General features: G+C 38.8%; 4 protein-coding genes across 11 annotated transcripts in view; 1 reads left to right on the forward strand and 3 right to left on the reverse strand.

Moving 5' to 3' along the window:
• Window positions 1-89: 89 nt before the first annotated feature.
• Window positions 90-5,963, reverse strand: rpl18 (ribosomal protein L18). The gene is made up of 8 exons (XM_050046706.1): window positions 5,945-5,963; window positions 5,757-5,881; window positions 4,997-5,083; window positions 4,766-4,873; window positions 3,782-3,880; window positions 3,509-3,632; window positions 1,632-1,701; window positions 90-221 (listed from the first exon to the last, which is right to left on the reverse strand). The coding sequence occupies exons 1-8, from the start codon at window positions 5,961-5,963 to the stop codon at window positions 146-148; spliced, it is 708 nt and encodes a 235-aa protein (XP_049902663.1). The 3' UTR covers window positions 90-145.
• A 1,342-nt stretch (window positions 5,964-7,305) lies between these two features.
• On the reverse strand, window positions 7,306-10,799 carry si:ch211-120k19.1 (uncharacterized protein LOC563199 homolog). 2 transcript variants are annotated; one of them, XM_050047872.1, is made up of 5 exons: window positions 10,666-10,799; window positions 10,086-10,429; window positions 8,374-8,444; window positions 8,256-8,285; window positions 7,306-8,130 (listed from the first exon to the last, which is right to left on the reverse strand). In XM_050047872.1, exons 2-5 carry the CDS (start codon window positions 10,417-10,419, stop codon window positions 8,011-8,013), a joined length of 555 nt encoding a protein of 184 aa, XP_049903829.1. In that variant the 5' UTR covers window positions 10,420-10,429; window positions 10,666-10,799; the 3' UTR covers window positions 7,306-8,010. The 2 variants fall into 2 exon arrangements, with proteins under 2 accessions (XP_049903829.1, XP_049903830.1); XM_050047873.1 differs by having other exon boundaries at window positions 10,574-10,670.
• On the forward strand, window positions 10,771-20,467 carry LOC126391774 (uncharacterized). Its single transcript, XM_050046708.1, has 3 exons — window positions 10,771-10,855; window positions 17,230-17,419; window positions 19,213-20,467. The coding sequence occupies exons 1-3, from the start codon at window positions 10,771-10,773 to the stop codon at window positions 20,465-20,467; spliced, it is 1,530 nt and encodes a 509-aa protein (XP_049902665.1).
• The window catches only part of myh14 (myosin, heavy chain 14, non-muscle), a 43,721-nt gene continuing 39,290 nt past the window's right edge, over window positions 19,694-24,124 (reverse strand). For 6 of the 7 annotated variants that reach the window (XM_050047825.1, XM_050047824.1, XM_050047826.1 and 3 more), the window contains one exon: window position 24,124. This exon is cut by the window's right edge and continues 2,457 nt beyond it. The gene's annotated coding sequence lies outside the window, so the exon portion shown is untranslated. Of the gene's footprint in view, window positions 19,828-24,123 lie in introns of those variants that run through there. The other variant, XR_007570182.1, reaches the window with a different exon arrangement.

Below are 24,124 nucleotides of genomic sequence, written 5' to 3' on the forward strand. Positions count from 1 at the left end.
AGGTGTGTAATCTTCTGTTTAAAACAAGTTCCCCACAAATGACATTGATTTGCAAGGGTGTGCAGGCAGTGCAATGAAACAAAAGACAATTCATTTTGTACAGTCTTTTATTTGTATCAGATTGCATGGAAAACAAAGACACAAATTAGTTCTTGTAGCCACGGCTGGCTCTGCGACCACGGGCTCTCTCGAACTTCCTGCCCTTGGAGCGGATGTAGGGCCTGGAGAAGAGAATGAATAGTTTAGTATAAAATGTTGGCGTCACACAAATCCAACCATACATCTAGTATCTGCTTTGTTGTTACGGTAATATTCTCTACACCAATGCTGCTCTAATGACTGCAAAGCTTGTACTCACTTTCACTAAATTGGTTTTAGTCATTAAAGGCAACAATTTTCCCTCATTCCAGACTGCCACTACTCATTTAGAGGTTTTTGTCTTCTGACAAAGCACTGATTGCGTCTTTCTTGTACAAAGGAGCTTAATGGCATTGGTTTCTTGTGCTCAAAACCTGTTACCAACAACTCTTAATTAAAGAGCACTTGGAGCAGGAATTTTCCCTGAGGTATGGTACCATATAGATTATTACTGAAACAGGTCACAGCACGCTGTTTGGATCCTCTTGTGCAATCACGCCTGTCGTATATGGAAATATGTGCTGGAGTTTCTTGTTTCAATATACATATTTCTGGCATATTTACTCAGCCAAATGCCAAAGGACATTTTCTAGGTGTCACAAAATTAAAGCACAGGTGTAAATTATAAAATTAATAATGACTGAAATTCATTTAGCTGCTTAAATTTCAAGATGCTGGTATTGCGTATGCTGGCTTACTATAATGAAGTCACCGTTAATGTTATTCCTGTGCTTTTCCTACCAATGCAAGTAAAAATGTCTACTGTGGGAACACCAGTTATTTCTGAAATATAGCTACATTTCTCCACAAACTACACTGTAACTCTGTATAAGAGGGACTCAGAAGAGGAGCTAAATATTCTTTTAAATACACCATTTTCTTAGTGAACTGCCAGAATTTAACTGGAATGCAAAAGGTTTTTCCTGACAAATGTAAGTCAATTTTAACTTTGGTCTCACAGGCATTTTACTTGTTGAACATGGGTTTGGTCCTGTGCTTCAGGAACAAAGTGAAAATTTGCGTTAAAAGTTACGCCCGTGCTTTTCTTTCGATGAAATGATCACTTGATTCTTCAGACAATTCAATAGGGAAAGATATTGCTGCCCAGGCAATATAACATCTGATCTAATCTTAACTTATCAAATTCAATCTAATTTATATTCCATATTATCTTAAGTGTCATCTAAGTGTTTGGATACTACCAGTTAGAGTCAGCTAAACAAATGCGGTGTATAATGATGTGTGACAGAAAAAAAATAGCTGCAGAGTCAGTGAATGCTGAATGTGTAATGAAACTATATTCCATTGTCAAATCTACACAAACCCACTTCTCAAAGTATTATTTTCCTAAGTAACCACTGTTCTCTATTTGGGCCAATTTGGTTGCCTGGATTGGACTGATCAAAAACTAGAACAGCTAACTAATTTGTTGTGACAGCCTTTCTTTACATTTTGTTCTGTTAACAGTACCAACACATCAGCTGTATACATACTTGGTGTGGCTGTGAGGAGTTCCAGGGGCTTTTCCAAAGTGCCTGTACACCTCTCTGCCTTTACGGGGTCCTAAAGAACAAACAAATGGGTCAGATTAAAACAGGTACATATGCAATACAGGATCTAAAAAAACAAAAACATTACTAACAAAAGTGTTCACACTCACATTCATACACTGAATTCTCACATACCCCATTGTGCACAATCGTATCTGCTTGTGGCAGAGATTACATTAAGTACAAGCTGCTCAAATTATAGTTTAGACTTAACTAAATAGTGGCTGAGTGACTGTTTATCTTGTGTTACAGTTCAGGTAAATAAATTTAATAGAGTCTGAAGTAAAGTTGAGAGTTTTCCATTATTAATGACCTTCCAGAGATTTGCCCCTTTGCCATTCATTACTTATTTATTTACTGTTTTAACTTGCGGCATGATGAATTGCAGGTTTAGCAATTTAGCACAACTTTTTTATCTGGCTGGCCACATGAAAGAAGCACATAGATGTCCAGACAGAACAGTGTATAAGTGAAAAAGTAATGTATGAGCTTCCTTGTGTTTACAGGTGAGTATTTTTTAAATTTGTTTGTTGCCAAAAAAAAAAAAAAAAAAAAAAAGTGGTCTTATAGCACATACCAGACGTCCCTACATAATGAATATACAGGATTAATAAATGCTCCGAAAACCAGCACTATCATCAGCACTTGATGCCGGCAGTTTTAGCATTTTGGTAATACTTTCACCTTAAAGGTAAGCCTGTCATAGAAAGTTTAGCACTGTGATAATTAGTTCATTAAACCTGACAAATTCAGGCAAACAGGATTCAACGAATGAAACAAAGCTTCTACATAATGAAGTATATATCTAGTGATAAACTGCCAACAATTAGACCAAAATACGATAAGTACCTGCTTTTCTATTACATGCAGTATTCTTATGTAATTATTACGGTATTACCACAGACCCAGTTTCCTCACAAGTGCCTCTGTAAGGCCCAGACACACCAAACCAACGTCCAAGAACAAGAGGCAGTGAAAGCCAACGCCTTGCGCCACCTGTGTCTCAGCCAGAAAGCTGCACCTGAACACACTGTGAAGACTACAGCCGACAGCCAACTACCACGTTATGTTCTGCCAGACGTGAGAGGAAATAACGCTCCACGGCAGCAGTCTATTTGTCACTAAAAAGAGAAATCTGAAGACCGACAAGACGGATTCAAGAAGCTAGTTCGCCAGTTAGGACATTAATAACACAGCTCAATGTTAAAAGAACAAGGATATTGAATGTGTGCCATTCAACAATAACAAAAATGTATGAGCTGTTTCAGCTAAAGAGCTTAATGGCATAAGTTTATTTTGATCTCAAGCCCTCTTGACTTCAATGACTAAACCTCATTTCCGTTTCCATTCTTGTGCGCCGAGTTGAACTGCCAATCACAGTGATTGGATTGGACTAGGATGTCAAACGCTCCAAGATGGCTCAACTTTGACCCACGGCTGACTGTCGGCTCGATGCGTCAGGGCCCTTAAATCAACTAAAGCATGCCCATGTAAAACTACAACAGATATGTAGATTAAAGGCAGATCTCAAACAACCTTACATGCAAAGAGAAAAATACACTGTCTCACATCCCTGCAGACAACTACATTAAGTGCCTACTTTGAGTTTCATTTAACATGAGTAGCCCTAATGGCAACCCTGACTGCTATGCTCAACTGACTATGCAACAGGACAATACTTGTAACTCATGTGAACTTGACTTGGCGGCCACCTTGATGACCAAAGTTCCCCCAGCACCAGTTGGACAGTAACTGCTTGCATCATCTACTCCAACTGCATCATAGTATCAGAATTTGGATGCAACTTCATGTTTGGTTACCTGACAGCAGCACTGTGCCCTGTCCTTTGGGAGCAGCCATGGCCAGCTGGTCAAAGGTCATCACCTGACCGCCTGCCTTCAGGATCCTGCGACGGGCACCATCAGTTACCCTCAGAGCGCAGATCTGTGGGACAACAAACAGGACATTAAGACTATCTCAGAGACAACATTACAGGAAAACCCTCCGTGGACTAAATTACATGTTTATGGAGGAAAGAAAAGTCAACAGTGCCATACAGTGAATTCTGCCATTCCAAAAAAAGGAAGAGTTACCTTGATCTTGGGAATTTCCTGAATCCTGACATCATCAGTGACAGATCCCACAACAACAGCGATTCTGTTCTCACGGCCAGGCATCTTCATCTTACGGATCTGGTTGTGATGGAAGCAAAGTCAGACATTCAGTATGCATTATCACATCTTTACAACCAACAACATGGATAACACACATTCAACATTAGGACTTCTAACTTTCCCTAGTCTGTAAGCTTTTCTAAGAATGGTAGTGAATGGGCGACAGTGTGCAAGCAGTTTGGCTGCATGACACGGATAACATGGCGTTTACAATTACATCTAATTCAACCCCCAGATGAACTTCCTTAGTTCATATTACATACATTTCAAATATTAATCTTGAGATGCAAAAATAAATAAATAAATAAATAGATCCAAATTGGGATAAACACAGACAAGGTTTCTATTCAAATTTGTCAACCCAATCTGAGCTACATTACAAAATTCACAGCCATTTGAAAGCTTAAGACCACATCAATACAACTTTCCTTTATCTAACCTTTGAAACATCTGACACAAAGCACTGACTTAATACAAATGCTCGCTCTTACTCCAGTTACAAATTCTGTATAACTCACTGCACAAAACTCATTAGATCATTTTCACCTTAGTTCACATGAGGTCAGGGAGTCTGTAGCACTAAAAACTCGTCAAATCGTTAAGCCACAATGTCACTTAACGAAACTGACAGCCGAAAATCTTACTGCTATTCAATGACAAATTATATTTGAAGTGGATCAGTCACATTTAAACTGATTCTGTAGATCTAATAGGTGCATCCCTGAAAAAAACATTTAAACTAAATCTTAAATGACATCAACCGATGCCAACACTGACCTATAAGTCTACTTGGCAAAATATGCATTTCTGTCTCCAAACACAACACGCTATTCATTACAACTGGCTCAACAGTACACACTTTTAATAAAAGCAAAAAAAAGGAATCATTGGTGATGGACTGACCAGGCGAGAGATGGAGATGGGAGGCCTGTTGGTCCTGCTCATGAAGAGCCTCCTCAGGACGACCTTGTTGAAGGGAGCATTAGAGCGGCGGGCCAGGAACCTGTACAACTGAAACAACCAAGTAGGATGGTCAACTCAGAATTTTTTTTAATCACATTTGATTTGATTAAGATCACAGACATAAGTGATATTATTCCATAAAGTAAATCATACTGTGTAAATATATCTTACCTTAACCAGGAGTCTCAGGTAGATATCCTGGCTCTTTGGCTCCTTCCTGTGCACCTTACGGTCCTTGTTGTGTCTGATGTCGACTCCCTTAAAGAATAAAGTCACATTAATACAATATTTCAGAGTAATACATTAACAAGCAGCTCTTATCTATTAAACCTTCAGCAACCAGTGTACCACTGACAACACCAAAGCTCTATTACCCATCTTACGTTGTACATTACAGCCCATCACTCTCTAACAACACTTGATACAACGTCTAAATTTACGCATAATACATGTTACCAATCGGAGCAGATACTTCCAATTAAATGTATTAATGAGCAACCCTTCATGTACTGTTGGTACAGGCCGGTTCACACGTTGACACTACACAGCTAACTGCTACACGAGCGACATAGCAAACAAGCTAACACTCTAAAGTATGGCTATATTTTACATTTAAAACTACATGTTAGCTTTGGAGAAATATCCTTAATGGTTTATAATAATATTCCGCATTCTGACCCGCTTCCAAGGCTCATTTCTGACCAACCTCAAGGCGTAAAGCGGCTGCCTTATCGGCACTACACTGGCATCAAAGAGGGTAAGCTAATATCATTTACATGGTCGTATAACATGAAATCATGACATGGCTGTAACATATATCATGTTTAAAACAAGTAGACGTTGCAATTAACAATATAGGATGCTTTAATTCAGAGGATGATCGTGGATAGTCAAACTATCATGTTTAACATTTTCAGCTAGCAGCACCTACCATCTTGGACTCAGAGCGAAAAGGGAAAAGGAAGAGCCGAGGTCTCGCGATAAACAATGCGCTGAAATCTCGGGCCTCTGATTGGTTAGAGAGCACGCGCTTCCTGCAGGACGAAGTCAAGACAGCTGCGATGATTCAAGATGGCGCCTCCGGTGGTGAAGACGGAGATAAGGTTCTTAGTTTATTACTCAGGTAATGGATCGGCATATTTATCTTTATTTTATTAACTTGAATTGTCTGGATAATTATCACCGAATAAAAACACTAAACATAAGCACGCTTTATAAGTCTTGTAATCAATATGCTGGCTGAGTTTAATAGGCTATAAATAAATATAAATTCACCAACAAAACACTTTTCTCCATTTGTTATAACAAATAATGTGAGCAGAACTTCACGAGTATATTGTTTTTTAATTTCTTCACCCTTTATCCATTTTTATTTTCAATTCTTTATAGTCTACATATAGATATATTTTATTAATATTTTGATATTTGTCATCATTTTCTAAACCTGTTTATCTTAAGATTCTTACTATAAGTTATGAAATGTACTGTACTGTAACACCAATCTGTTTAATGTATCCAAATATTTTAAAGAATAATGTGTCATCTCTAATTCTCTATCAGCACCAGCACACATGGGAAGACTGGACTTTAACTTTCATAATTCCATACCGCAATTACTATGACATAATAATATTGCCTCATAAAATAACAGCCACTATTTAATTTTACTCAAAACGCCTCATTATGCAACAAAGCCATCATTTGGTAACATTTAGATATCTGATCTCATACAGGCTACAGTATAATCTGATGTAATTCATATTTATTTGTATTGTTTTTAATCTGGAGTTGGGCAACAAAAAAAAGAGCCTTTAACTTTATCGCTCACTTAGCAGTTGAACTGTTCAGCTATTTGTGTCAGAGTGTGTAGGCTTAACATACTGAACTATATAACAATAGTGTTTTGATATAACAGTTCCCTCTTTGGGACAGCTGCCTAGAGAAAACGTCTCTCACCTCTCGCTCTGTTTAATAATAATGTATGTATTTCACTTGGGATGAAAATATTGCAGTGCTCAGCCCTTCAGTGGCAGCAGAGCTGGAGCCCGTTTGGTTCTCAAATTCAGTGGCTATAAAACCGTCTTTATTCATAATTAGATTGTTGCTGTGGGCTATTCTTTAGTGACAAAGGGAGGATTGAAGGCATGGGCGGATTGTCAGACAATGAGCCCCTGGGCGAGATATGCCACAGGCCTCACCACCTCTCCCACACAGGAGCAAGACACATGGTGATTTTGCCTTTTTTTGTTGTTGTTGTTGTTTCACATCTCTTGGTAATCATTATACATCTTCATCTTCATTTTGTGTCTCTTTGTGATTCCTTTGCATCTCTTTGTGATCTTTTTTTGTCTCTTTCTGGTTGGTACGTGTTAATATGAATTACATTTTGCAAGTGAAGGCCAGAGGGGCCCTGACACTTTGGGCCATCTGACCTGTGCCCAGTAGGCCAACAAAAATATACATAAAGCTGGGGAAGGTCTTGCTTTTTAACTTTAATGTATTCCAGATCAGATGGACAGATTTTCAAACTCCTTATACTGCAGTAAATAACATTTTGTAACACACAACCACACACAGTGTAGTACAATAAATGCATACTATTCTTGCCACAATATTGAGAGACGTACCAAAAAATATGAAGTTTCAAGGTGTTAATGCCAAAAGCAGCTATTTGCAAAATTATACAGTTTGTATCCTGATAAAACATTTGAAAATAGAATAAAAACAACAAATAAAATTATCTAAACAACACCCATTTTACATTTATTGGTTAAAAAACGTATGGCAACATCAAGTTATTGCAGTGTATGAGGCACTGAAACTGTGGCAGTTACAGTAAATGAGGATTTAACGGCTCAGTTGTTCTCTGTTTTCTGAGGAAAAGATTACACCCACATGAATAACAGAGGGATTAAACTCTATTGCATCATTGTAATTCGCATTTGGATACAGTAGTGTGTTTGGAGATGGGGAAGCTGAAACTCATCACAGCTGAACAAAAAGCGATGTGGGCTAATCAGCTGATTCACAGAGACGTGACCTTTAGCTTATTTAGGAATCCTCCTTTGTTTTCTCAGTAAATGTAATGACTGTGCAAATGAATTCTTCCCTTAAATAAGCCTTTTCTAACGTCACAGACAGTGACAAAAACAAAAACTTGCATCTTTGAGTCGAGGATCTCAAGTTTATTCCAGTTTGTGGCCGCTCTGCTGCCTGAGGTGACACAGGAAGATGGTGAAAGTCAGTGCGATGCCTCCCACAAATGCTGTCCGAGCCACAGGGGGGACGAAGGCAAAGTTCACGGCCTGAGACGGTGGAAGAGACAGAAAAATGTGTCATTCTGCATCTGTGCATGTGCTGCATGTGTACGTGTCTGTGAATCTGTAGCCAGTAAGTGGCTGATGATGGGATGAATACAAGAATGCCTCACCTGCATCGTTGACCAATATACCACTCCGGTCTAGAGAGAGGAACAGAGGATAGATTTATGGACAGACTGAAATGTTAATACATGGCATTTTAGGAATAATAACAGGGGCAACGTGTACCTTGTAAGATGTCCAGAATTTCTGCCTCCAGTCTTCAAGCGGGTCATCTTTGTTTTCCAGTAAGCTTAAACCTGAAACGTAGACATGGCTGTTATATGACTGACTGATGCTTTGATGGATCCATCATCAGGAACATGAGTGGATTATTGAACAGGCCTGCTGGGCACAGGCCAAGGGGCCCAAAGTGTCACTCAAATTACCACGCACCAACCAGGAGGACTCAAAATGACCACAAAGAGACACAAAATAACTACAAAAAGGGTAAGCAATCAAGAACAGACACAAAAGAGACCTGAGGCAACCACAAGGAGACACAAAATGACTAGAGAGCGACATAAAACGACTAAAAAAAGACACAACAAATGACTGCAATAAGACATAAAAATTACATGAAAGACAAGCAAACAACTACAAAAAGACACAAAGACTCATAAAACCACAAAATGATGCATAATGACTACAATGAGACACAAACAACATTCCCCATCTTTATTTATATTTTTGTTGGCCAACATGTACCAACCAGAAAGAGACTCAGAATGACCACAAAGAGATGCAAAGGAACTGCAAAGAGACACAAAATAAGTGGAAAAAAAAAGACGCGAAACAACCACAAAGAGACACAAAACAAAGATGAAGTTGTATCACGACTACCAAGAGATGCAAAACAACAAAAACGAGGCAAAACCAGCATAAAGCCCATGTGTCTTGCTCGTCTGTAGGAGAGACGGAGAGGCCCTTTGCATATCAGCACCCAGGGGCCCATTGTCTCATAATCCGCCCATGATTAGAAACATGGTGTTGACTGGACATGCATCATTCAGATCCACTTTATTTTAAATATTAGTTGAGATTCCAGCATTTTTTAAAAGGCAGTTTCTATTTACACCCAGGCCTCCATAGTCAACAATGCTATTTACACCTGGGTGTACATTTCTGGGCATCCTGACGTTAATACGAACGGGTCTGTTCAGCTTTTATGCAAAAGTTTTTTTACACTGTGTTTGGGAGCTCTATACATCCCAAACACTGAAAATAATAAGTCAGCTAAGTTTAAAGATAATAAGCCGACAATGACTCATACAGAACTCATTCCAGTCTCCTGCGTGAAAGTCCTGTGCTTGACCCATTTACCCACCATGTCTTACTCCCTCTGTGGACTGTTCTCGTAAATTTACCATTTTAATCTTAGAGACCTCTCTCATGCTGTCACGAGCACAAGCCTCTCTACCATGAGTAGATCCATGCTTCATTCTGTGCAGTGAGTTGGCAGGTGTAGTTCAATAGAGAGAAAATAGTTCCTCCATAAAACTGCTCACAACAAGGTCTGGGGATTATCTTGAGTAACCAGGTCATGATTTCTAGAGAGAGACATTGCTGTTGAGTTTTTCCAATGTATTTTTTGGTACTTTGAGCACCACAAGCTGAGTGCCATCTAGTTCCATTATATTGGAGAGAAGGCAGACATCTCTTCGGCCGATATCTCCAACACTCAGCAACTCACACCAAAACAATCTAGATTGATAAACAGCACTACAGGTAAGAGGAGAAGAATATGTATTTTTGATTTTGGGGGGAAGTGTCCCTTTAATCACACAAAGAGGACTTTGTATATTACACCAGCTGGGTCTTTGAAGGTAAAGTAAATAAATGGGGTTAATACTTATAGTTTTGTGTAAACATGACTTAAATGGGCTTTCTGACACACTTACCGATATAAAAGGCACTGATGGTGAGAGGAGCTGCGACCAGCTGATCCACCACAACTTTCCCTGTCACTGCCTTCACTCCGCCTCCAGGCAGCATCCTCTCCAGCCAACGGAGCCAGTGGTAGTTGAAGTTGGCATGGAAACAGAAGCCGACAGTCGCCACCCGAGCCGTCTGACACCAGTCGATGCCAGCCGAGTCCTCTGATGCAGATCCTGCAGTGTGTTTCCCACCCAGCACGCTTTGTTGAATGAGGTCAGCGGAGGCAAACAGCGTTGTGTATCCCAGGACGTTACTGATGTACGGGTGAGCCCTGAACGCAGCCCAGGCCCGGTTCATGGTGAGAGATCTGATCAGAGACAAGTCATTTATAGTAAAGCCACTGGGTGCTACTGCTTCATCATGCAGCATCTGTTAAGTGAGGTGAGCTTTTAAACACAGGTTCAAATGAAACAAGTACTAAGGAAATGACTTGAAAATGTGTCTCACTTACTAATAATGGTCTAAATGGTACATTGGAAATAATCACTTCTGTGTCTCAAACCACTAAGTCATGTCTTTTACCTTAGAAGCACTCAAACCTACCTTTCAGCGTAGCTCCTCTCACCCTCTCCTTATGTTTTCAAAGCCAAAGAGACACAAAACTATTTTCTGATTGGCTCTGTTGTACTAAGGGGAGGAGGAGCTGAGATGAAGGACTTCTCACCGGGTCAAAGTTCTGCCACTGTTGCAGAGAACAAGTGTGATAAGAGCTTTATCAGCCGGCTGGAGAAGAGTCTGAGAAAACACCACATGTGGAGGATGTGAAGGAAGCGTCAGACGAAGCAACAATCTGCAGCAGACTGTGGAGAGGCTGTGAGAAACACATCCTACCAATGAATGCACATGGAGAATGATACAAGTGGCTGAAGCTTCAATAGCAGTGACTTCTTTCATGCTGTCATGTAAAAAAGAATCACTTGAGTCATTTTCCCTGACGTCTGTATGAAACAGTGAATGTCACTTACCACAGATTTCTCTCACTTGGTGAAGTGTTGAAGTTGAGACCACAGCACAGAGTTAGCTGTGCGGCTCTCTGCTCAGACGCACATGTGGTGTCACTATAAATAGACGCCACTCCAGCAGCAATGCTTCCCTGCTTTGAGTCAAAGGCTGTAAGATGCACAAAATTTTAATTTTAGTACGTTGAACTGTTGCATGAAAGAGGCCAGAAAGGTGTTCACAATAAAGGGTCTTAACAAAAGTCGAAAGCCCTGGAAAAAAAAGCTACATGAAGAATAATACGAGATATGTGTAACACAATATACTACAACTAATTCTGCTGGAAGAATGTAGCTCAGTCTTTCAAACCCGCCATGGTGAGCTGGAGGCAAACTATACCCTGAACTAAAGCTACTCTGGGACTTTGCAAGCAACCAGGGACCAGTTTCAAACAACACCTTAAGTTTTCACCTAAGGCTTAATTTCTCCTTGGCTGAGGGACTTACACAGTTGAACAGAATCCCTGAAAAGGTTTCCTTAGTTAAGGAAAAACTCATATACTGTGCTGACAGAGATTTCACAGTGGTAAAAGTTTCCATGGTTTGTTTGCTTGGACTCACACTTGTGATGGCTGTTATCATCTTGCAAAGTTGGCTTATAGTTGCATGAAAACATGCCATAAACATGGCAGAAGAAGAGAAGACGAGAAAACCATTTTGGTCAGATATGAAAAGATTATACTGTTGGAGGAATGCAATCATAAAAAGCACAAACTACAAAGTAAATTTGATCCCAAATACCAGTAGGAAGGAGCAACGGAAATGAATTCAGTCAAATCTAAAGGGTAAAATCAAAACATATCCACTGTGTTCTCCTGGTCGCAGAACACTCTTCTGTTAGTTTCTTCCATTTATCACCATTAACTTGGTCATGTTGCAGTAAGAGAGTCAGAGGTACCTTAAGGTTGGTTTTTTTTTACCTTGCTTTGGTTGCTAAGGTCTTTTGTGCAACAGTCTATGGATTCCTTAAGTATAAAGAAAGAAAGAAAGAAAGAAACTGGTGTAAAGCTGATCCTCCAGAAAAACAAAGGAAACATGTTTGATGGAAAAGTTGATCCATCTTTTGAGTAAAGGCCTTCGCACACCAGGTCCTTATTTTTCTTGCAAAACCATCACATGAAAAAAATACAGAGCTGGTGTGCAAAGACATTTACAGGAAATATTTTGGACACAAATTGGGGAAAGTGGGTCATTTGCATTTCAGGTGATTTACAGTAACTTGGAAAAACTTCTTGATGTGTAAAAATTGGAAATCAGTTGGACCCTCAGCGGCTCCATGAAGAGATGCTACAATCCTGGCATTCATAAACTGGCCTGGAGCTATGAACTCATCCCTCCATAGGTGGTCTGTTCTGTTTGCTTAAATCTTTAAAACCTGAGCAAAGTGGCTTGATTTGCTTCTAAAACATGTGAAGAAGGCAACGAGCAACATTAGAAGAAATGGCCCCCAAAATAGCAAGAAATTAGATCAAAAGTTACAAAAAATAGCAAAAAAAAAGAAAGAAAGAAGGAACAATTAAAAAACAAAAACAAACGAGGGAATGACCTTAACAATAATAATACATTTGTAAAATAATTAAAAAACATATATTTATGATAATTATAAATAGTTTTGTGCACATTTAAAAAATTTTTTTTACAGATCTTCTAACTTAAGTGGTTTCAGTCCTACCTCTCAGATAGGAGCTTCTCTGTCCAGCTGGGCCAGTATTCTTCAGCCTCTTCCCCCCTGAACTGTGGGGTGCCTCAGGGTTCTATTTTGGGCCCCCTCCTCTTTTCAATATATATGTTGCCATTGGGATCCATATTTAGAAAGCACAATGTCTCATTTCATTGCTTTGCAGATGATGTACAAATCTATCTGCCTTTAAAAACGAATGAGCAAGCCTCTGTTCAGGTCTTATTAGACTGCCTCAATGACATCCGATCTTGGATGGAAGTCAACTTTCTCTCCATGAACAAAAATAAAACTGAGATTATTTTATTTGGCCAGCAAAATCTGTTAGATGGGTATGACAGCGCCATTGGCACCCTTAAGTCTCACTGCCACCCTTTTGCAAGGAACCTTGGTGTTATTTTAGACAGTGACTTTAGGTTTGATAAGCAGATAAGCAGATAAGCTCTATTGTCAAAACGAGCTTCTTCCAGCTAAGACTATTAGCAAAAGTAAAGGCATATCTCCCCCGAGATTATTTTGAGAAAGTTATTCACACCTTTGTTACATCACGCCTAGACTACTGTAACTCTTTGTTTGTTGGTCTTGACCAGTCAGCACTGCACCGTTTACAAGTAGTCCAAAATGCAGCTGCCCGCCTGCTGACTGGAAAGAAACGGCGTGATCACATTAGTCCTGTCCTTGCATCTTTGCACTGGCTGCCTGTTAATTTTAGGATCCAGTTCAAGGTTTTATTAATTGTTTTTAAGTGTTTAAATGGTCTGGCACCGTCTTATTTATCAGAGCTTGTACAGCCTCACAGTACTTCTAGAGCACTTAGGTCGTCAAACCAGCTGCTCCTGGCAGTACCTCGGTCCAGACTCTCTACTCGTGGGGACAGAGCCTTCTCAGTGGCGGCCCCAAAGCTGTGGAACAGCCTACCATTCCAGGTTAGAGCTGCACAGTCTGTTGAGCACTTTAAAACATTACTGAAAACCCATCTTTTCTCCTTGGCGTTCAGTCCCTGCTAGGCAAGAATCCTTGGCTTTTACTCTTTTTACTTTTTTATTTCCCTTTTTTTAATCTAATTTTTAGTTTTTTAAATTGAGCCCTTACTATTTCCTTTGTTTTATTTATTATGATATTTGTGTATGATTATTTTATATTTCAATAACTGTACAGCACTTTGGTCAACTGAGGTTGTTTTTAAATGTGCTTTATAAATAAAGTTTGACTTGACTTGACTTGACTTCTTACCGTTTGTAGAACATTTCTTGCCAGGTTGCTCATTGCCTTTTTTCCCCATGTTTTTGAAAACAAAAATCAAACCAATTTGCTAAGGATTTAAAGGTTTATATACTTGTGAGGGGCGTCTGAACACAGTACCAAAAAGGTGATGTCACTCCAGGTTTCAAAAGGTTTTTTGTTTGGTTGGTTTATTTTGTGTGACTGCGATGTGTCCTTTTTGGATAATGTTGGTTATTTCACTTTCTTTGTTTCATTCCAGTGTTTTTTATCTCTTTGTACATATTTGTACCTTGAGATAATAGTGGGTATTAATGTCTTGTCTGATCAATGGAAAAAATCTCTATTAATAAAGTGTTTAAAAAAGAAAATGAGAATATCTCTGTACTGTTCTGAGTTCTTCATGACGTACGTGTAACCAGTAACAAAAGCCATGTAGGAAGAAGAACAAGACGACATATGTTAATGTGATTCTGGATGTAAGAAAACACCAAATCACACTTAAATGACAGTCAGGATGAGCTCATTTTAAACAGTAAAATGTGGAAGCAACAATTAAAAGCTGCACGTGACACTTTGATATTTAGTGGTCTGTATCTTTGTGAGACGGCCGGCCTCTCTCCGCCCACCTGCTGCCATAGATATGCAAAACTCTACATGTGGAAGGTGTGTTATTGACTCACAAAGGTCAATTAAAGCCAGTAGCAACCACCTCAGCTCTTCCCTCTGAGAATGTGATAATGAGGGCCGGAGTTTAAGCTGATCAATTAATTCCTTTTTAACTGCCTCAACTGGTGCGTTTGTGTCTGCCAGTATTTAACAAGCTGCCTTTGGTGTGGCACACAATGGAGACACGTGCATACACACACCTCCAGAGCAGTTGACTTCTCAGATAATTGCCTCTTTCTTTTCAGAGCCTCTCATCGTGTCTCACTTCCTCTCCCACTATCAGTTTGTCAAGTTGTTTTCTATTCAAGCTGCTGGAGGAGAAAAACGGGGAATTTGTGCATTTGCATTGAGCGCTTGTGTCACTTGACTTAATTTGCACACACACACAGACACACAATACACGCAGAGACATACATCAGCAATTAAATTACTGCACCTCTCTCTGAGGCAGCCCGCCTCCGTCAAGTCCTCAGTGCTCCTTGGTAGGAAGAGTCGAAGACACACTGCAGCCCTACGAGGAACAAGGTAAACATGACTTTATTTATTCTTTATTTTTCTATTGAGCTGAACTGAATGGAGCGAAACTAACAGCTGTTATTGTTTGTTTGTTTCTAATGCATCAACCCTCTACTGTAACACTTACGACAGGCAGTGGGCTGAGAAGTATTCAGATCTTTTATCTGAGCAAAAGTAACAGTTGTAGTAAGTAGCAACAGCACCACAATGTAAAAACACTCCTTTCAAAATGTTATGTAAAAGTACATTTGTATTACCAGAAAAATGTCTCCTGTTGGTGTTATATTATCATCTATGTGTGTGTTATTAGATTGGTATGTCAATAATGTGTAAGCAGCGTTCTGTATTACCATGTATACTGTAATGTTGGGTAGACTGAGCCATAGCAGTGCATTGTATTTGGTAAGATCAACATGGGTTTTGTATATAAATCAATACAGCAGAGTAATTTTTGTATTAATGCAACGGAAATACAAATTAAACTTTTGTTAGCCTACTTGATTAATTAATAAAATCCATTGCTTTTTTCATTCCTCTAGATACATTTTGCTGCAATACAAACGGTTTACATAAAACCTTAATTAGTAGCCGGGATATTATTTTCTTAAATCACTGAAATCAACAGTCCTATATTTGGGACAGGCCTTTAATTCCTTTCACACAAAACTGTTGCTCAGCAAAGATCAGGAAATACAATCAAATTGTTTATTTAAACCAGTATAAATATTACCTGTGTAAAAATAAGGCTTCAGATAATATATCAATTATGAATCATTCATTTGATCTAGCTTTGACAGACAGCACATCAGAGAGAGAGTTACAGCACCCAGCATACTAACACAACACGGCTTTATCCTGTTAAACACAACTTGGATGAATTTTTATGAAAAACCCTTTTGGTTCTTTTGATCTGAGGACCCTGATGGACTAAAGGAATATGAAAAACTTACAGGGTAATCCAGGAATGGACGCACAATTTGAAGTAGCCAACAACCTGGTTTTATACATCTGAATAACTTCTATATAAAACAATGAACTGCTTGGCAACCAGACCAGATGTCTAATTGAGACAGGTGTTTATTTGCCAAAATGTGATGCCACACCGGACCAGTAAAAGGGACTAGGCTTTTAATTGAAGTTTTACGCTAAGTGAGACGAACGGACTGAAAACGTTATCTTATTAGGTAAAACAGATGTTGACAAAGTTTTCCTTTGGGGACATTTCAGTTAAAAAAAAGGTAATAAATCGCAATATTGAGCATAACACATATACACGCGCGCGCATTATATATTTCATTATATTTATTTATTTATTATATATACCCATGTTCATCCTCACTGTGCACAAAACCAAACAGCTTTTTCATTCTAAAACATCTACAGTATATTATACATATTTGTCTTGTTATAATATTTTTCATATTTTTACTGTATTTTTTGTATTTTCTATTCATGTCCTTGGCTGTTGCAGTACTTTGCCTTTATTTTTATTTAATCTTAATATGTTTTTTTCCAGCACCAAACACCAAGACAAATTCCTTCTAAGTGAAAAATAACTTGGTCATAAACCTTACTGTGATTCTGAACTGGTAACTACAGCTGTGAAATAAATGTAATAGTGTACAAAGTAGAACATTTGACTCTATCATGTGGCACTTTCAAATATAAAGTGGCAAAAACTGAAATAATCAAGTCCAAGTACCTAAAAATTGTAGTTAAGATGAGTCTCATTTGAAACTCACAACATTTTTAAACTGTTTTGTTTTTCCAAACAGAGCCGTCCTGTGCTTTCTCCTCAGATCATTAACATTGTTTTTACTCATAATATGAATAAATAAATAAATAAATAAATATTAACGTTTAAATGCATGTTGTCAAGGTCAATGGCTTTGAAAGAGATGATTTTCACGTCACTTGATCTGATTCCATCACAGTATTTGTCTTTCCTCACCTTCATGTCTTCACTTGTCTCACGCTCTTTGAACACATCTCTTGACTCCCACTCTTCATCTCTCTCTCTTCCAGACATGCGACCGTCCATCTCTGTGACTCTTGAGCCCGGGTTGGAGCGAGGGGTCCCGTGGGGTCGTGACCTCCACACCTTTGTAACCTCAGCAGCGGGTCACATGATGAGGACTCTGCAGAAACCCAGGAAGAACCGGCCGTCCAAACGGCAGGTCAACCACCGCCGCTTCCTGCACAACATGATCCAGAGGTGTGTGGCAGCATCAGAAAAACACTAACTGATACTTCACAGATAAAATCTGTCCCACAGCAGTATGTTTATTTTTACAGGTCTTTCTCAATGTTTTCTGTGACACTGGACACAGTGTATGGAAACCAACAAAGGCTGTGCTTGCACTTATTATTTTCTAATGCCGTTATCTCAAGTTCACAAGTTAATTATTTTGTTATCTTGAGAAAACAAACTTTGTTATCTGCAGATAATGAGATGATCATCCTCTTATCACAAACAGGTTGTTTCCACTTATTAGGCTAGCCTACTTATCAGGATGCAGCATGCATAGATGGCCTTCTGACAACTGTATCAACTGATTTAAGATGAAAATGTCAGATTAAAGTAGTACTCATTACTGATCAGTGCGTCAGATTGTACATTAACCAAGGACTAACACGGGCAGAATTTACATTGGTACTTTCTGTTAGAGATATATCTGTATCGACAGTCATGACAGCGATCCTGAAGGCTGAAATCAAGTGATTAAATGAACCAGACACTCGTTTCAAAGTCCTCCGTAATTATCCTTTGATCTCAAGAAAACAAATCATTTTCTTGTGATGAATTATCTCATTATCTCTTCTGGAGAATTAAGAAATAAACCAGTGATCACAAGAAAATAAGCTCTGTCGTAACGGCCATGCTGGCAATCATTTTTTTTAATGCCATCATCTCAAGACACAAGTTAATTACTTCGTTACCTCAAGATAATGGCATTAAAAAATACCTGCAAGCACGGCTGTTCTTAGCCACCATACATTTCACCTCTTCAGGCCTCTTAAAACACTTCCGAATAAAAAATCAGAAAAAGAAGGGTCATTTTGATCTCAGCAATTTTCACGAAGGCTTACACACGTTGCTTCATTTTAAAGTCAAAGTCTGACATTTTGGGAAATTGTTTTTGCCAAGAGTTAGGGGAGAATGTCTCTGCCACTTTCTTAACTGTACAGTGAATACGAGGATACAGCTAGCAGCCTGTTAGCTTAGCATAAACACTGACAAAACCACCATGCTGCTAACGGACAACCCAGAGTGTCACTACACCCTGCTAAGAGATAGTCCAACATCCCTGTAACCACTGGACAGAGCTTGGCTAGCCATGTCCCCATTTACAGTCTTTGTGCTAAGCTAAGCTAACTGACTTAGCTTCATTTCAACATACTGTACAGACATGACAGTGGCGTATGTCTTTTCATCTAATGGCTCATTTACGCTCAACAGTAGTTACATTTCTCGCACAGACGGAGCCTTCTGTCCGTACTCTGGATTTATTTTGTCCGTATTTGTGCACGTTTTCTGAAGGCTTATTGATACAGACAAAAGGGTGCAGTACCACCAAATTAGACATGACAAGAAAGACATTTTAAAAATGGCAGACTGAAATGAATTGGAGACAGTGAACAGAATTCTCTGTCCACGGGTCAGGTTTTATTTAATGGCCTCACAGACCACCACCATCTACAACGCTACCTCCGTTAACAGGTACATTGTTATGACATCATCCACAATTTTGACTCTGCCCTCTCATGCCATCTATTGGATGTATCTATGCCAACATAAAGGACACATGGGAGTATGAGGGCAGTGACGAATACAACGTATGAAATGAACCTCTTTATTTCAATATGCAAAAGGAGAAATGAGCGGTTACTCTCTGCAAGAAAGCTTATAATCGTTTATCCCAAAGCGTCGACCTGTTCCTTTGAGGTTACATGAAAACTACTGTTGTTCAATGTGTCATCTTTCGTCTCGCTTGTTTCTCTCAACAGAAAGTTTGCAGACATCGAAGCAGGAAACCACCAGCTGGCAAATGCTCTGTATTTAAGAGAGGCGGGAAACAACTCAAAGTCGCCGCCATCACAGAAGCCAGAGACACTTGAGCAGTCAGGTCGACCCTCCCAAGACTCAAATAAATGCAACGCTCACACTGATGCAGATGGCATCTCTAAGTGTAGGAGTGACGTCTCTGTTGGCTCACATGAAGCTGACATCAGTGAAAAGAAGCAGCAGGAATGGGGACATCCTTGGAAACGACACCCCAAATCACAGCCCTCCACCTGCACCACGAGAAAAAACAACCGGAATAAAGAGAGACAGAAAAAAGAGACACAGACAAGACACCACAAACTGGTTAAGGTCACACCTACGAGCTCCCCGAAAGCCTTCGACTATCACCCTGAGGCGGAGCTCTTTTATACTGAGTGTTATGATGAAGGTCAGCTGAAGTCGGCCAACAACCTCGCACAAGACTGTCAAACAACTCAGCAGGATTTCATCCAGTTCGACCAAACCGTGGACGTCTCTCCGTCCTTCTCTCCAGAGCTCTCTCCGTTGTCTCTCGACTTGTGCGACCTCTCGATCCAGATGTTCACAGGCGTCTCGACCTGCACGCAGAAGAGCATTGCTGACATTTCAGAGAGTCAGTGGACAGATATTATGGATCTTTTTGGTAGTAAGGAGTTTGGAGGCTGTGTGGACGTAGACGCTTATATTGAAAGTATCATTGCATGCCAAGGTGACGCCGGGTGGGAATTCTGTGCTGATGATGTTGGATTTGTGGATCAGTCGCATAGTTTCAGCCACAGATCTGAGGTGGAGGATCCACGCTGTGAGACAGGTGAGTACAGATATGAATACAGCTGTCATGGAGATCAGGGATCGACCATAAACCAGCTCCAGAGTAATCAGAGGAGCTCGCAGGCGCCAAGACAAAATGAAGACACACAGTTTAACAGTTTTAAGCCAACCCAAGAGACGGACATCATCCAGAACCAGTTCCAGACATCCATCAGCTACGACTACAACGCCTCAGAGCTGCACATGTACCAACATCCTCAGGAGGAGAGTCCCTGTCTGCTGGTTCATCCTGAAAATATCCAAAACTTTACACCATTCGAGGGTGTCGCTCAATCTTTCTCTGTCCCACTCTGTAATCCTGAGCATCGCCCCATCCCGACACCGCCGCAGGAGGGCGACTGGCTGTTCACTGATATCTTAAAGGACAGGAAGTCAATGGAGTGCTAGGGAACATGCTTTTTATGGAGGTTTGTTACATATGTGGAAAACTGTACCATGTTGAGAATTTTTTTCTCAACAGCAAATTTTTTCTGGAGGTGTTGTTTGCGTTTTATTCTTTAATTTGAATGCATTTAAAAAATCTGTTGTTTCAACAATCTGAGCTCAGAAAAACTTTACAGGATGTTATATCAGGTTATGACAATTTGGATGTTTTGGAAAACATATCACATATATTCTTACAGGTAAAATGGAGGATATTTATTGTATTAAGGAACATTTCATGGGAAATAGCATTATAAGACACTGAGGAAAGAGATGTTTGACTGATGAATGGCTGCTATATACATGGAGGAAATGTAACATTTAATTTTTTAAAAAAAATACATATTCACCTATTGATTAAATTTTTTAAGCTTTGTACTTTCTGCTATGGATGTTACACTTATTGTCCTTGTTGTAAATTAACTTATTTAAAGTTTATTTGAGTGATGTCATGTTAGTGTCTTGTTTGTCTACTGTTAAAGAAAATTTTAAAAAGTAAAAAAAAATGTGTGATGTGTAATACTGTGAAATTTGGAAAATATAAAATAATATAAAAGCAACTGTGATTTTTCTTTACCTTAAAGTAAACTGGAAGAAACAAAGAACATGATGACAGCTGTAACTTCTCTCTGCAAAACAAACAAAACGACCTCCCAGATAAAAAACTGGAAAAAAACTTCATTTAAGAGACTTGTTTTTTTTTCTGTTTCACTTTACACCCAAATGTTTCCTTTTCATTAGGGGCCTATAAACTGTTAGCTTTCAGATTCAAAAGACATAACAAAGGAGGTACACAGGGGATGTTATGCATATATAATTACACTAAAAACATGAACGACATCTCAATTTTGAGGCAACTTGATTGTCAGTAAAATGACAGTCACGCGTTTCAATTCAGATACCTACTTCTTAGTTTCATCTTTAAGGACCGCTGTATTCTGTAAAGTGTCTGTAGCAGCAGCTTGTTTAATATTTTCAATTGTTTTGTTGTGTTTCATTATTTTTGTGACACCTTGCTGCAAAGAGGCCCGAAAAATTACTTGGCTTGTGATTGAACCACAAATTTAAATAATCTTCTTTTCATTTTAAACACATTTGACTGTCAGTAAATAATATACATAATCATATACAATACATCCTCAAGCTAAACTTCATTTGTCCCATTATGCACCAAACCATTTATATGTACATGTGTTTAAGCTTTTTACTGTTACATGAGCTTTTTGTTTCTCAGTCTGTGTATTGATTACTTTGGTATTACTGCCTAATGTAATATTAATGTTTAAAGTGGTAACAAATATTCATAATGCCAATATATAAACAATAAATGCTGTTAAAATGCTAATAACTCCTGCTTTCTAGTGTTTGTGTGTGTGTTTAAGTGATGGAGAAAATATCAAGAGCCCTCCCTTTAGTATAAGTAGCAATACTGCATCATAAAATACTCAGTTAAATCAGTAGAATTAGTAAAAGTCCGTCATTGAAGATGTCATATAAGTACATACAAGTATCAAGGAAAATAAATTATAATCCAGATTAAAATGGAGTGTTGCGCTATTTCAGTATATAATGCAGTATATTAAGATATTATTATTACTGATTCATCAACAATTGAAGCTGGTCAAACTAATTTAAACTGCTTTTCATACTGGTTTGTAGTTTAATAAACTTAAATTGGCATTTTATAAACCCATAATAGTTTTTACATTAACAAAAGTACAATGTTTTCCTCTGACATGTTGTGAAGTAGAATTATTAAGTGGCATAAAATGGAAATACTTGAGCAAAATACCTCCACTTTATATTTAAGTACTTGTAAATGTGGCCAAAGAAACACACAGAAACACAAAGATCAAAACCAACGACATATATTAAAGTTAACCCCAGTCAGATGTTTTATAATTACAGCATCATTAACAAAAAAAGGCTAAAACAATAAAACACATTTCTTCCAAAATGTTTCAAGTTCCACAGTAGCCATAAAGAAACACAGAGAGAAAAATAACACCTTAGAGAAGCACCGGCCTCGTGTCTTTGCTACAGGCGAACAGAACCGTTCTCGCTCCAGCAGCTCAATCCACGTGTCTTCAGATTTTGGTCTATCAGGGCGCAAACGAAGCCGCCACGTTTAGACGTTGATACGACATTCTAAGATCACGACATTGAAGTGAACAGTTCAGAGTGACAGCTCGTGACGTCAGCTCATTTGGCTTGATGCTTAATGTCGGCCTCTTTGAGATCAAATACAACCTGACAAAGCAGACGTGACGTGCTGACAATGTCCGGCTGCGTTCATCTCCACTGGTCATGTCATGTGTAAAGTGCAGCGTTTACACAATATCTTAAAAAAAAAAAAAAACACAGCTTCAAACTTAAATTGCTAAAATAAAAGAATTGTACATACAGAAAATAAAAAATAAAACCCTTTGATAGGGCGTTAAATATATGTCGTCAGTAGTCAAACTCTTTCTTCACCGGTCACTGACTGTGAACCATGGTGAACCTGGCAAAATAAAAAGCTGAACATGTCTGATGGATGCGAGACGTTAGCACTGTACATGCTCATTGTTCTTGTTTCGCACGTTATCTTTGCATTGCTGCTTCATTAAAATATAATTCCGTTAATCTAAAACGGACGGAAGAAGAATGAGCAATGATGACAGCCCTGATTACTGAAAACTGTACCGGCCCTGCGCGTAATCAAACGGTAAACACCAAGAGGATCATCAATCCTAATATAACACAACCAGAATATAAAGAAAACATTCAGAGCAACATTTGTGATTTATCTTTATCTTTCTTGAGTTCCAATTTAAAGTTAAAGCGCCAGTGACATTCTTTGTAATTTAAAGGAACAGTTTACCATTAATAGAAATAGGCTTGTTTAATTCTTTTGTCGAGAGTTAAAACAGAAAATCAGAATCATTGTCATGTCTGTAGATGAATATGAAGCTACAGCCAAAACACATTTAGCTTAGCTTAGCACAGGAATTGGAGACAGAAGCTCGCCCGGTTCTGCACGAAGGCAAAAAAACCCACACCTGTCAGCATCTCTAAGGCCCTGTCTACACATACAGATGTTTTTGTCCATGTTTGGCCTCGTCCACACACAAGTCACTAAAACTGAGAATTTTTAAAAATGCCTTCAAAGGTGGGGCGCCCCCTTGACTAACCTGGTAGAGCAGGCGCCCCAAGTACAAAGGCTGTGTCCTTGCCGCAGCGGCCGCGGGTCCGATTCAAACTCATGGCCTTTTGCTTCATGTCATCCCCACCTTCTCCCCTCCTTTACGCTATATCTGTCCTATCAAATAAAGGCAAAAAAGCCCCCCCAATAATATCTTAAAAATAATAAAATAAAATAAAATGAAATAAAAATAAAATAAAGTAAAAATAATAAAATAAAACAAAATAAAAATAATAAAATAAAAATAAATTAACATAGGAGACGGCTGACAGCTGACAACTGCGTCATTTTAGCATTCTAATGTGGACGGAGATATTTAGTAAAACACACGTCACATGGACAAAATTATTCTTTAAAATGGAGGATAAAAATATCTGTTTTCAAAAATATATGAATACATGTGGACATAGCTTTAAAAAAAAAAAAAAAAAAAAAAA

This window comes from Epinephelus moara, chromosome 6, assembly GCF_006386435.1.
Source record: "Epinephelus moara isolate mb chromosome 6, YSFRI_EMoa_1.0, whole genome shotgun sequence".
NCBI lineage: Eukaryota > Metazoa > Chordata > Actinopteri > Perciformes > Serranidae > Epinephelus > Epinephelus moara.

Coding starts and splice junctions, on each gene's coding strand:
- LOC126391774 (XM_050046708.1), top strand. CDS start 10,771: ATGAAGGACTTCTCACCGGGTCAAAGTTCTGCCACTGTTGCAGAGAAC. Junction 10,856..17,229: donor TATCAGCCGGCTGGAGAAGA/GTCTGAGAAAAC, acceptor TCTCTCTTCCAG/ACATGCGACCGTCCATCTCT. Junction 17,420..19,212: donor CTGCACAACATGATCCAGAG/GTGTGTGGCAGC, acceptor TTCTCTCAACAG/AAAGTTTGCAGACATCGAAG.
- rpl18 (XM_050046706.1), bottom strand. Junction 3,881..4,765: donor CCATCTCCATCTCTCGCCTG/GTCAGTCCATCA, acceptor CATCACAACCAG/ATCCGTAAGATGAAGATGCC. Junction 222..1,631: donor ACTCCTCACAGCCACACCAA/GTATGTATACAG, acceptor TCTCTTCTCCAG/GCCCTACATCCGCTCCAAGG.
- si:ch211-120k19.1 (XM_050047872.1), bottom strand. CDS start 10,419: ATGAACCGGGCCTGGGCTGCGTTCAGGGCTCACCCGTACATCAGTAAC. Junction 8,445..10,085: donor CATCAGTGCCTTTTATATCG/GTAAGTGTGTCA, acceptor TCTACGTTTCAG/GTTTAAGCTTACTGGAAAAC. Junction 8,286..8,373: donor AATTCTGGACATCTTACAAG/GTACACGTTGCC, acceptor TCCTCTCTCTAG/ACCGGAGTGGTATATTGGTC.